Source organism: Lytechinus variegatus, chromosome 18 (assembly GCF_018143015.1).
Source record: "Lytechinus variegatus isolate NC3 chromosome 18, Lvar_3.0, whole genome shotgun sequence".
NCBI lineage: Eukaryota > Metazoa > Echinodermata > Echinoidea > Temnopleuroida > Toxopneustidae > Lytechinus > Lytechinus variegatus.
In genome coordinates, this window is record NC_054757.1 from 5,617,549 (window position 1) to 5,629,644 (window position 12,096).

The 12,096-nt window shown below is 36.6% G+C and overlaps 1 protein-coding gene across 2 annotated transcripts in view; it reads right to left on the bottom strand.

The window, feature by feature from the left end:
• LOC121431807 (stress-activated protein kinase JNK-like) overlaps nt 1–12,096 on the bottom strand; it is a 64,214-nt gene that overhangs the window by 20,616 nt on the left and 31,502 nt on the right. For both annotated transcript variants that reach the window (XM_041629521.1, XM_041629522.1), the window contains exons 3-6: nt 9,749–9,860; nt 3,628–3,806; nt 2,403–2,532; nt 1,330–1,527 (exon numbers count right to left, since the gene is read on the bottom strand). In XM_041629521.1, coding sequence (XP_041485455.1) covers nt 1,330–1,527; nt 2,403–2,532; nt 3,628–3,782 — 483 coding nt within the window. In that variant the 5' untranslated portion in view covers nt 3,783–3,806; nt 9,749–9,860. The remainder of the gene's footprint in view (nt 1–1,329; nt 1,528–2,402; nt 2,533–3,627; nt 3,807–9,748; nt 9,861–12,096) is intronic.

Sequence of the window (12,096 nt, forward strand, 5' to 3'; positions counted from 1 at the left end):
TCGGGGGAGCCACTAAAATTTCCAAATTTTAACATGATCTAACAAGTTGAAGATGATACTACCGTAAACCCCTATGATGATACGTCACAATTCAGGGGCCGCGGAACGGTTTTCAAAGGGGGAGGGGGGGGGGAAGACTGAGCAAAAAGTGAGGGGGGGGGCTGATCATGCAAAAGAAATCAAAACCGCATGGTCATTTTTACATTTTTGTACATGCTTTTGGAAAAAAGTTGGGGCTGAAGCCCACCCCCCTTCCGCAGCCCCTGCAATACATTGTGCTCACTCAACCATGAACATACGATATCAAAATCTGGTCTGAAGTGGTTGAATGATGGACAGTAAAACATCATAACACCAAAAAATTCACCTGAAAAACAACTTTTTCCCAACTTCGTATTTGAACAAACTGAAAAACGACTCTTGTGACTTTTAAAAATGGTCATTTTTAATTCAATCTTTAATCACTCATGCATGACTCCACCGATTGATCTCATTTTTCCCCAGGAGTTGCTTAATGAGTTCAGAAAACCACCTAGGAAATATCATATCTCAAACTAATTCGGTTCAAAAGTTAAAGCAATTTGATTTAGGGGGACTTACTTTTTTTGTTGTGTATAGTTGAGATTGACTGCATCAATTGTAACTCTTTGTAAGATGGGGCCATTAAGATAGAAGGTATTAATTGGAATCCTCTCATATGATCCCTCCCCCCCCAAAAAAAAAAGATAGTTCAGAGGTAGTAATGTGATGTGATTGATACCATTTCTTCTGATGGTTGCCTGAGTGGGAAAATTTCAATTTACACTATCAAGAAGCTCCCTGGTGAATTCCTGTTGTATGGTTCTTCAGCAACAAATAATCATATAATGTCAGGCTTGAAAGAACCATTATCATCACAGTAAATTTCCCATGAAATTTTCAGCTGATGGCAAAGTGACTATCTATGGTGAATTTTACACAAAAATGGGATTTAAAATGAGATATTTCATTTTATTACTTAACATCATTAATAATATCTGGGGGCCATTTCATATAGCTGTGCGTAAGTTAAAAGCGACTTTAAGAACGACTAGTGATCCTTTCTCATGCGCTAAACCTTCACCAATGAATAAACCCTTTACCACAAGATAGGATCACCAGTCGTTCTTAAAGTCGCTCTTAGAGTACGAACAGCTTTATGAAACAACCACCAAGGACTGTTACAGCATATGATAACAAGAAGAAGAGTCTTTTACGGTCTAGGTCCGTTTGAACAAACCAAACTACATGTCCTTTGTTTCTCACACTATTACTAACATCATTAGCAATACCTGGGAATGCTATACTCACTCTGTGGATAATCCCTGCACTGTGTAAATGTTTGATGCCGCAGAGCATCTGATAGAGAAGGTAGGAGATCCTCTCATGATCCAGGTCCATCTGAACAACCTGGACCAGACTAGCGTCCATTAGTTCCATCACTAGGTATATATCTGCAAAGTCATCGAACGTCCGCTGCGGCGTGAACACATTTAGGAGACCAATAATCTGAAAGAGAGTGACGAGGGGAGAGAAAAGTTCAATTAGTGCATGGTCAGATATGATCAGAAGTGGATAAATCAATATAGATCTTTTAGAAAGCTTTATATACCTCATGCTAGGATTGTTATCTCTGATTGGTCACAACTGCTTCATGTGACGTGGTGCTATTCCACCTATCATTGTCTCAAGGGTTTGACTGACTGTACATTTCTTCTATTAAACCCTCTGATAGTACTCGTAACCCCTGAGGGCGGGGCCACAAGTTGTGTTTCTATGCACGCATCTCGCTCGCTCGAGCTAACTGGCTGTGCGTTACTACGCTGCTGCTGCTGCTCAATTATGTACGCGCAGCGAACAGCCCGCTGGTTGGCCAACTGGATTTATCGGTTGTCCTGGCCAGCATGCAGCAGAGCAGTCCCAGGAGTGCAGCTCGTTTAAATCACAACTTGAGTGATTTAGAAATCAAATTGAGAAAAGTGTTACACAGAGGTCCTGAAATTTAAGCTATTGGGGATAGAGTTATGTGATTATCGATGAGGTATATAAAACAAATATGGACTGCTCTGTATTCGTATGACAATGAAAATAATCACTTCCTCTGTGCTTTTCATAACGGCCCTCCTATCGGCCCTTGGCCAGTCAAATATGATCTCAGAAGTTAATCACCGATTGCTGCTTTAACTGCTAACATAGTTTATGAAACATTGCCCAAGGCAATGCCAACAGTAAAAATATTGATCAATATCTGACTGGAAATAAATTTAGCTTCCTGCATTCCATTTATCTTTACATTATGCAAAATTTTATTAACTGCTTTATGAAAAAATCTAAGAAGATATCAGGAAAGACATCTCTAACTTGGGGGATTGGCAGTAACTTACATTTTTATGATTGCACAATTTCATGAGGATATACTCTCTGTACGCTCGCTTGGCATGCGTGACATTCTGGAACGGTCGACTTAGTTTCTTAATAGCGACACTCTGGTTTGTGAGGACATCGTAGGCAGCTCTGGAGAGAGAGATTGAGAGAAGGAAAGTAATTTCTTTGTGATTTCGTTATAAAGATCATAATAGATAATAAAAACAGTCCTGGCTTGTTCAATTCAAAATTTGAAATAAAAGAAAGAACTGTTTTTCAGATCTTTAAAAATCTACATGACCAAAGGCGATTTGACACTTTAATCCATGATTTACAATAGTTGATTCCAGAAATTTTGAACACTCATAAAATGAAAACAAACTGGCATCCACTTGGTCTGTTATTTAAGATAAATGCAAGATATGGGAACGATTTCAAATGAGTTAGTTCAGAATCCAATAAAATGGCCAATCAAGTGTCTGCATGTATGAATAAAGGTGTGTCAAAGGATTCTGGAAGAAATAGACAAAAATGTATTTACATGGCAATTACACTAATTGATTAGTATACAAACTGGTTGTATTATAATAATGATAATAATTGAAAATATGCAACATTTATATAATAATAATAATATAGGTATATTTAGCCAGGGAAGCACCTTCAGTGCCATTATAATTACCCAGGCTTTAGCTGGGCTGCCTGGGCACACAAGCATTCAAGAAAATTCTTCCTACCGGGTACCCATTCACCTCACCTGGGTTGAGTGCAGCACAATGTGGATAAATTTCTAGCTGCAGGAAATTATGCCATGGCTGGGATTCGAACCCACCACCCTCTGTTTCAAAATCAGAAGACTAATTGACTGGCCACACAGTGCTTAATCCAGAGGTGGCTGCATACTATTACCCCTGCTTTAGCATGGCTATCCTGATCGGGAGCTCGAGCGTTCAAGGAATTCCTTCCTTCCGAAAACGCATTCACTACACCTGGATGGAGAGTGGCAAATGTACATAAATGCCTTGCCACAGGACACAAGTACTGCGGTGGTATTTGAACCCCGGAATTTGTGGTTCAAAGTCCTGAGACATACCCACTGAGCGGCCCACAACACCTCTATACTATTATAATTGACAAAGTACGATAATACCATGTGAAATGACAGAGTGGAAAGTAGACCAAGTGGATGTAGACCAAATGGCAATTTACCCATCATCCTGCCACCTCCGATTCCAATCTACTTACACAACTAGACCTTGGGCGCCGCTGCCGACGCTCTTGAGGTTCTTGTATCTCTTGAGGATCTGGAAATGTGTGTCTCCGACGGTAACATGGTAGAACTGTGAATTGAGTTGATGATAGTTGAACTGATGATGGTTGGTTAGCTTGGTGCCTGCCATCTGACTAGACAGTAGTGGCTGCACCTGGTGAAAGACAAAACAAGACATAATAATAATAATAGGCATTTATATAGCGCCATCTATCTAGAAATATTCTATTCCGAGGCACACAAGAAAAGAAAGAATGAGAAAGTTTGGATGAGTGTCAAAGTGCCAATAACTAATACTTTTAGAAAAGATAAGATATCAGTTTAGATTTGAAGGTCTCCAGTGATGGTATAATTCTTAAATTTAATGGCAAATTATTCCAGAGAGATGGTGCCGGGGCAGAGAAAGCTCTCGCACCATATGCTACACGTGTCTTGGGAGTCTTAAGAAGTTGCTGGTGTGATGATCTTAGGCTACGAGCTGGTGTATTACATGATCATGAATGTTCATCTGTGTTGATTAATATTTTTTGAAAATTTAAACTTTTGATCTGAACACATGAACAAATCTCGAAGGATTACCTTGAAATTTTTGGTCTTCGAACACCCTTTTACACAACAAGAGTAACAATCACTGTACACCACTATTTTTTTTTTATTATTGTTTTAACATGCAGCATTAATTTTTCAAATCAGAAACTGTAAAACAGAGTAAAAAACATTGGCTGACGGATTGCAGACAATAGCAAATAAACATCTACCTACATGTACATCAACTTACACGTACAGGTACATAGACCAATACATGTACGTACATGAAACTGTATGATACCTTTGTCAACAACCTCATGCAGAAATATTTTGATGAGTTGTGTCCAATCAATTAAATAAAATTCAAATTTAATTTCTTTTCAGTTCAGAAAAAAATAAGCAAATAAAGAGCTTTCCAGCCATACAGAAGTAACCAATTATGCAGAAATCAGCTTTTTATTAGCTGTTTTACAGCCCAGATCGCAAATAAATAGAATCCAATGAACCTTGTTGAAAGGGTATGTAAATAGAGCTGGCATTCTACTAAACAGGCACGCTCAGAAATTCAAAACGGTGACCAAGATTACCTCGGCGCCAAGCGGTTGACATCTGGGAGACGGAGCCTATATTAATGATTTCCCTTTTTTCCTAATCCTTGAGGTTATAACAGGAATAGTATGTATCTTTAGCATGTGGCTGATAGCTAGTCTTCATCATCCAGACTTTATTAGTTTACATTCTGTATGTTAATGAGTAGTCTGCTGCGCAAACCTTTCACTCGAGTTAGGGTCTGAATGTGCAGCCTACAATGCCTTGTGTACTGAAGGCCCTAATTAAAACAGTGCTAGTCTTTGTGTGCAAACCCACTTGTTGATCAAACTTTCAATCAGGGTCTGTACCTGCAGACTAGTTAATGAGTATGTACATGTATGTTAAACAGGGCATGTGGAATATCTTGTGCGTTTATTTTCATGTTCAAACGATTCAGAAATATTCTACAAAGATACATAAGACCCTTGTGTATATTTGTTTTGATTTTGGGCCAAAGACTAATGATAAAAAAAACAGTTGGAATACTGTATTTTGGGTTTATATACATATCATGTGAAAAATATATAAAACTAAATATTCAGTATGTCTGAAGTGTCTGAATTTTCGAACTACAATACTTGTATCTCGGCACAATTTTCAGTGTACATGTACATGTAGGTACATTACATCAGTATCCGAACTGCTAATGTTTTCATTGTTTTATCCAGTGTATGCAGGTACAGTATAACATAAACTAATTTTCCTGAATGCTGAAAGTCTGCTAATATTAAACATCTGAGTGACCTGATAGCTGCCCAGCTAGCCTTTAGTTCCATCTACATGCACAGTAATTGCATGCAACTATTGATTAATTAATTAGCAAGTGTGGAACTGCTGTGTGAGCTTTGCTTCCTTACAATAGAATACTAATTTTCAAATCAGTCATCAATAGTTCATTCAGAATAAATCTACATACATGTGTTGGGCATGTAAAATGAAAAGTATGTGCAGAGTACAGGCCTAAATGTTCAGTGGTGCTGAAAAGTTTATAGTGAACAACACAAAATAATGAACATAATTAAAGGGAGATTCACCCTGAAGAAAAGTTTGTTGTTAAAATAGCAAAAAAAGTAATTAAAAAAATATTTGTGAAGGTTTGAGGAAAATCCACTACAGATTAAGAACGAGAATGTCATAAACAAGCAGCTGCCCCATATGTTTAATATAAAATGTATAAATTTCAAATTTTTAATGGTTTGTGATGAGTTATTTTTGTTTTCATTTTAGGAGATGTGAAATGATTTTCTATTGATACACGGAAGGTACAGTGAAACCATTTTCAATTTTCTGAGAAAATCACATGTATATTTTATTGATTTTTACCATTTGTTATTTAGGAATGCTGCTCGCAAATGACGTCACAAATCAAAATTCCAATAACTTTTTTTATTTTTGATGGATTTTTCTCAAACCTTTGTCAATATCTCTTCTGCTATTTTTACAATACACTATTTGTCACGTCAGTGAACTTCCCCTTTAAAGTGTTCAAGTTCTGAATGTTTTAGATATTTAATTTTGAAGACAGATGATAAAATATACATTCAATAAAGTTTGTTTCTCTGGGCTCGCAGAATATTGTAATGTTATTGTCTACATTCAACACTCAGTATGGAGGGGTGTATTTTCTGGTGGGGTCCACTAACTTCTGAGCACACCTGTTCATACTGTAGCTACATTACCTTCAATGTATAATACATGTACAGTCTTGGAACATGTCTGGTATGAACTCCATATATATTGTACACCAAAATACATTAATTTGCACAACATTTTCATGATTTAATGTCATTGACACTGAGCCACTTAATCAGTTGTATAATTAGTGAAAATAAAAATTAAGTGTGTGCAACCTTCAGCTCTGTAATTGTGAAGACATGTTTTGGCCTTTACAGGGGATTTTTTTTTAAAGGCAGCAGGAAGCAAGTGCATTGATAAAATTTGAATGTACATGTAGGTCATATCAACTGATAATCATGAACAAAAGCTTGTACCGCTATGCTATACTACAAAATAACCTGAATTACATGCATACAGATCTTTTTCCAGTCATATTTTTGAAATTATTGCTCACTGACATCCTTTGAAAAAGAGATGATTTCTTTCAATAAATATACATTTGTCCCCCCCCCCCATCATTTTCAATATTTCCCAAAGACATTTTAAAGAGCAGTCAAAACAAACATGCTTTGCCTATTGATTGCATTTCCTTCCGCAAAGATGTGCAAAAAGAAAAATCCCCTTACCATTTCTGTTTCACTTTGTATTCTCTCGCCCCCCCCCCCCTCTCTCTCTCCTATTGAGTCGACTACACAATTCAAATCAAATAGGTTTTTTTTCTTCTTTATGACACTTTAACAATGGACATGTAATGAAGTTATAGAATGCAATCGAGCTGAACAGACTATCATTCTATTTGCATATACATGTATCCAGGCCTATCAATATACTTTTTTTTCTAATTTATGTTTCTTACCAACATACCACTCATTTTCATTTTCTTCCACGACCACCTTCCGTTCTTTATTTATGATTCATATATTTTAGTTTCCATTTTCAAGTACACATACTCATCATATTGTGGAAGCGGATTGCTTGGAGAACACCCTGAATATTGTATCACACTCCCCTCCCCCTCAAAAAAGAACCCCAAAAAGGCACTCTTTCTTTGTTAAAAAAAGAGGAAAATTGACAAGAAAAAAAGAACTTCACACCCCCCCCCCATTTTCATATCCCTTTTAAAAAAAGAGGGAATGTCTACCACCTGTAATATTAGTATGACCATGGACCTAATAAACATATATGACCTTCAACAACTTTGGGTTAAAAAGAGGGGTGCATTGTGCCCTATATGTCTTGGACCGAATGGGCCCACACCTGCTCACCAGAGCTTTCCCACTTCAAAATTTGTTTTTTAAATATATCTGGCCAAATAGATCTTGTATAATACCCTTTTCATAAACCCATCCTCCAATTAGCCGCCTAAGAGTAATGCGGATAATGCAATGAAAATTGCGTTCACAAACTCTGAAAATAATCCGCACTATCTTTACGAGCGCCCGTCCTGAAAAAGGCGGATAATCGTCATGACAACTGGACACGCCCCCTCCGATGCGGTGGTGTTGGAAAAGGATGACCTTGCAACCGCACCATGGCAATTATCCGCATTATTTGGAAATGCGTTCATAAAGTCAAAATCTTGTCCCGATGCTGTTATTATGCAGATAATAGCAGCATCAAAATAATGCGGATAACTCTGGTCCTCCTCCAATTTTACGACCAAATTATGCTGCTATTAGCCGCATAATTGGGTTTATGAAAGGGGTATAAGATTACTGTCTTAAAAACAAAACGCAAAAACATTTTCTTCCTATATAGACAACACAAAAGCTGTCAAAAATAAATGTTACTAAAAGCCAGGACCCTAGGCTAACGACCTGACCCACTGTGCTACACCTAGATTGATAATGATGTTTTCTTCCTTTCAACTTCCTGAATTGATTTGATATTGAAATGAAAGTTTAACTAGCTCTGCGGCTTAGTTTAGAAGTGCTTTATATTTGTCAGGGACTAACTAGCCCTGTTGATAATTCCTTCTTTATTGTGGTTAACCTCACTCGTCCACAGGAGTGAAGTATTTGCCAGTCTGGGTCGACTACTAGGTACTACAGGTGCGTAGGACAAACAGGGATAAACAGTCAACATGTTTTTATTCTTTCTATATCTATTCTTCTCTTTTCAAAATCAATGGAAGATTTGCAGGACTTGCATTGTTCATGTTTTATTCAAATGCACAACACCATGTATAGAGCTGAAATAATCTACTGTAAATGTACACAAAATTGAAACCACAGCCTACAAACTCAAAATATTATTATAATATAATTTTTATTTGTCTGATATTAACTCCCTAAATTTGTTTGACGAAATTGTGAAATCTATGATTATAAAATCTATATGAACACAATTAATGTCAGTGTTAATTAGTGTTTTAATTAGAAAGTACAATTTAGTTCAGAAAGTTTGAACAAATCATTAATGTACATGTAACCTTCCAAATTAATTCACATATACTTTCATATATATTTCTTCTCTTTAAAAAAACTTAATGTCTTTATCTAAAGGCAAAGTCAATGTTCAATCATGGAGACAAGGCCTCAACTGCCAGTAGAAAATGTTTGTGTCATATTAATTGTCACACCTACTTTTCAAGCACTTTGTGAAATTTTGCTTGCTGATTGGCTGCTATCTGTGATGCAGCAATCACAAGTCAGGAACAATGGTTAACGTAAGAAATCATAGTCAGGTTCCTATAAAAGGCCCTATGACTAGGCTCACAACCCTTGCATTCACCCAGCCTTCCGCGAATAGTTTTTTTTCCAGTTGTTAGTTATTTGATATGAATATAACAGACACAGGGTCTTGTTTAAAGGCTATGAACTGGGCATGCATTTGAGTTTAGTGTTCACAAAACTGTCACTTCAACCAATCTAAAGTGTTTTGTGTAAAAATGACAATCTTGTTATCATCAATTTTACTAATATTACATAGATGAGTTATGACCCCGTTCTCATTACTGCCCTAAAATTAGTTTATATAGTTTTCAAGATCGCTTTGCCTCGTTAAACTTGTGTTAGCGTAAGTAAGAACGTAAGCGTAAGTAAGAACGTAAGCGTAAGAACGCAACCGTTCTTGAGGAAGCGATCTTCGCACATTTTGAGCGCACTACCCCACACAGTGTGTAGAATGTCTATGCTGCGTTTTTTAATTTCGCGCCAAATATGTCACCCCCACTGAGAGCATTCCCATACCAACAAGACCATTTTACATTAAGTAGTATTCAAAACCCCTTTCAGGTGATCAAATGGGAACGCTAACAAAGCAATCTTCCAAAATGGTTCCCTGAACCAACTTCCACTAAACTAGATTTAGAAAGTATAATGAGAACGGTGTCTAAGATAATAATAAGGTAATACTTACACACAGAGAATGAGTTTAGGTTTGGAAGAGCAGCACAAAATGGCTGCCACTTTGCGTAGGTCTACTGCAGATCAACAAGAAATAGGCCTGTCCTCTCTTAAATACAGGTTACCTGAAAGATAAAATTTAAAAAAAGATATTTATTAAAAACTATATCATAGATGCTTGAGAGAAAAATAAAAGTAATTCAATAAATCACATACGCATAACTCAATAAAAGTTTGGAAAAGTCAACACAACATAAACTAGATCCAGGTTCAAAATACTTCCAGTACTTTTATACTATTACAACAAAACTTCTGAGGTGCATTCATGCTCTTAACATTTGGGGGTGTAAACGAAAAATGTTCACTTCAAAACATATGGTTGGTTCCTTTTTGGTATAAATGCTAGTCGCAAATGCCAAGCATTAATGAACAATTTCTATTTATAAAACATATTTAGAATGAAACATGGTTCAATCAGAGCTATGCATAAACATGTTTACATGTACAGCATGTACATGTAGGAGATATCTCCTTGGCCAAACAATGTAAATATTGCGCAATGTGGAATCTCTCAACTTCTTGATTTGATAGACTGGCACTGTCGTAGGCAAAATAGATGATTATCAGCAGGAATAATCTTCAATTTTATATTTCCAAAGTACATGTACATTTCAAAACGCTAAATCAATCCATAGAAAGCAAGGTATAAACACACCCTAAGTCCTTTGTTGATAAGTTATCTGTTTTGGCTATTATAATACGAATGCACTTTCAGGCCCACATTGTGTACACAAGGCAACATATGTTGACATAGGCACACTTCACATTCTTGAAATAGTAGAATTATTTGATAAGCATGTGGCATGTAAATAATAATCATAATAATAACTGCTGCTAAATATTCACTTCAACTCACATGGACAATAATTGATCAGCTGAGGCCCATAAACACCTACGACAACTTAATTATAGCCACTGATATGCTTTTCACACTGCATTTTCTTAACCCCATACTATCTTTTTTTTCAATTCACACTGTCTATTCACACTGACTATCACACAGCTCATGAATGATTAAGTGCAATTAAGACTTCTTTGATTGGCTAATGCTTAGCCCCACTTTTCCTTTAATAGCCCTGTTTCGTTTCACACTGCATCTCTTGGCACTGCAATTGTGGTGCTCACAATTGCGGTGCCAAGAGATGCAGTGTGATTTAACCCCAGTATTATCTCATAACATATTCAATTTTTAACCAAAGTTATAATCTTGATAGAGGGTTTGATTCATGAATGAATTTTCAATCCTGTTACAAACTCCAGTGAATTCACTTTTAGTGGAATATACACTGTAACTAACAACATGGTTCATGCCGGATTTAAAGGTAAAATACAGTTGTTGACGCAAATTAGAACACCTGCATTTCATGACAGAGTTTATGGTCACAATATTACCATTGATCTACATCTGGTAAAATGTAAACTTATCTTTGTGAATTCATGATATCTTAGCTCAAAACCGCTAATTCTGATAACTAACATAAACAAGTGGAATGCCTCTGGCCGTCACACCTGCATCACGCGGTTCAATATAGCAGCAGTGCTGACTTTGAATACTACTCTAACTCGCACAAGATGTTCAGTGATACATGGTTACTCTTATGTCCACTTTTTATGAACTAGACCAATAAACTTACAGAGATATGATGGTTATTCAACAAAATACCCCAACATGGCCAAAGTTCATTGACCTTACATGACCTTTGACCTTGATCATGTGACCTGAAACTCGAACAGGATGTTCAGTGATACTTGATTACTCTTATGTACAAGTTTCATGAATCAGATCCATAAACTTTCAAACTTATGATGGTAATTCAACAGATACACCCATTTCGGCCAAAGTTCATTGACCTTTGACCTTGGTCATGTGACCTGAAACGCGCACAGGATGTTCAGTGATACTTGATTACTCTAATGTCCAAGTTTAATAAACTAGACCAATAAACTTTCAAAGTTATGATGGTAATTCAACAAATACCCCGATTCGGCCAAAGTTCATTGACCCTAAATGACCTTTGACCTTAATCATGAGACCTGAAACTTGCACAAAATTTTCAGTGATGCTTGATTACTCTTATGTCCAAGTTTCATGAATCAGATCCATAAACTTTCAAAGTTATGATGGGAATTCAACAGATATCCCCAATTCGGCCAGAGTTCATTGACCCTAAATGACCTTTGACCTTGGTCATGTGACGTGAAACTCATGCAGGATGTTCAGTGATACTTGATTAACCTTATGTCCAAGTTTCATGAACTAGTTCCATATAGTTATGATGACATTTCAAAAACTTAACCTCA